Source organism: Orycteropus afer, unplaced genomic scaffold, assembly GCF_000298275.1.
Source record: "Orycteropus afer afer isolate SDZICR_OR568_19922 unplaced genomic scaffold, OryAfe1.0 scaffold00050, whole genome shotgun sequence".
Lineage (NCBI taxonomy): Eukaryota > Metazoa > Chordata > Mammalia > Tubulidentata > Orycteropodidae > Orycteropus > Orycteropus afer.
In genome coordinates this window covers 11,728,508-11,730,505 of record NW_006921637.1, presented here as the reverse complement: position 1 = coordinate 11,730,505, position 1,998 = coordinate 11,728,508, and the positions used below count along the sequence as shown (strand labels likewise).

General features: G+C 36.5%; 1 protein-coding gene across 1 annotated transcript in view; it reads right to left on the bottom strand.

Annotated features, from left to right (window-relative positions):
* Positions 1–352: 352 nt before the first annotated feature.
* Positions 353–1,998, bottom strand: part of TTC13 (tetratricopeptide repeat domain 13) — a 139,231-nt gene continuing 137,585 nt past the window's right edge. Inside the window, exon 23 of the mRNA XM_007938492.2 lies at positions 353–467. Within this exon, the coding sequence (XP_007936683.1) occupies positions 353–467 (115 nt within the window). The remainder of the gene's footprint in view (positions 468–1,998) is intronic.

The following is a 1,998-nucleotide window of genomic DNA, read 5'->3' as shown; positions in this document are numbered from 1 at the left end:
TGGTTCTGTTCATTTTAATTATTTTTTGGTCTTTTTTTTTGCTGTAGGGAACTAGTTGTATGACCTTTACAAGTGGAAACCAATAGGCCATTGGCCAGTACATATATTTTTCCTCCCGTACATATACTTTTCCTCCCATACATATAGCTTTCTTTACTCCTGAAAAGCCTCTTTCATGATTTTTGTTATGGTTCAGAAAAGTAAAGAAAATGATTTCAAGTATTCAATTCCTATCAAAAATCGGTATCAAAAATAATAAAGGACCTAATTTCTGTATAATTCCATGTTTTTAAAAAATAACTTAAGAAGCAAGAGGTCCCGGCCCTTTACTTGTATAAATACTACTGAGTAATTAGAATTTCTTAAGACAACGTGGAGAAGAGTCTGTGTTTAGCACCTCAATCATTGATCTTAACGTTGGAAACGTCTCTGATACTGATGGTAGAATCTTATAAGACGGAGAAATACTGAAAGAGAAAAAAACAGAGAAGGGGCATGATAATTAACACAAACTTCTAAAACAGGCAAAGCTTATGTTATATTTATTCCTATTACTATATTCATTTTACAGTATCCCATATGTATAACATATTGAATGATATTAGAACAGTAGGGAAGATACCGGTGAAGAGAACAGGCCCTTTCCAGAGCCATGAACTGGGATATCAATTAAGGATCATGATGATGTCACAAGACTAGGAAATGTTTCATTCTGTTATATATTTGTTTTGAGCTGACTCAATGGTAACTAACAGTAACAATGACAAATTATGATCCTTATGGTAACTGAACCAGTCTTTGGGAAAGAAAATTAAGCTCTCTGACTTATACAGTGTTGTTGTTGTTATGTGCCATCAAGTTGGGTCCGACTCATAGCGACTCCTCCTTGGGTTTCCGAGGCAGTATCACTATGAAAGTAGATTGCCCAACCTTCCTTCTGAGAAGTTTCTGGTGGGTTTGAACCTCCAGCCTTCTGAATAGCAGTCAAGTGCCTTAGGCACTATGCTACCAGAGCTCCTGATTTATACAGAAGCCATGTAAAACATGTCTCTGATGTGCAGTGCAAAACACACTTGACTTTGAATCAGAAGACACAAGTTTTGGTTCCAGCTTTACTCCCTAGTTAAATTTAGTCACTTCTCCAGCCACCATTTCCATTATTTATACAAATAGGGACAGTCTCGGAAGAAGGAAGGGGCCATTCACTTCTCAAAGAATTGGACAGTGAAAACCTTATGAATAGTAGTAAAACGACTGTCTGATATATTACTGGACAGGTATAACAAGGACTGTAAGGATGGCACATGACCAGGCAGTATTTTGTTCCGTTGTACATAGAGTCGCTATGAGTCAGAGCTGACTTGACGGGACCTAACAACAACAACATTTTTACCTCAGAGTTATCATAAGGATTGAATGAGATAATATATGTCAAAGTGCTTTGGGAAATGTTAACTGCACAACAAACATAGTGTTATTATTCTTTCCTAAAGGAATTGCTGAAAGATTAATACTTAGAAATTATATAAGGAAGCATGACTTTATGATCATATTATTTAAAAATGTGTGAACTAGAAGCAAGAATGTAATAGAACAAGACAAAATTGTCAGAAGTTTTAATCGCAAAGAATGTTAATACTTACAAATTGACAAACAGTGGACTACAAACATGAACTTCTCAGTTTTTACCAGAACACAAGTTATCCAGCATGATGGTTAATTTCCACTTGGCTAGGCTATGGTAGCACCCAACTGTTCGGTCAAACACTAGACTAGATATTGCTATGAAGGTATTTACATCTACAATCAGGTGACATTAAGTAAAAGAGATTATCCCTGAGAATATGGATGGGTGTCATCTAAACACCTGAAAGCCTCCTAACAAAATTCTGAGGTTTCCTGGAGAGGAAAAATTTCTGCCTCTAGTATGTAACATAGGAGCTCTGGTAGCATAGTGCCTAAGGCACTTGACTGCTAACCAGAAGGCTGGTGGTTCAA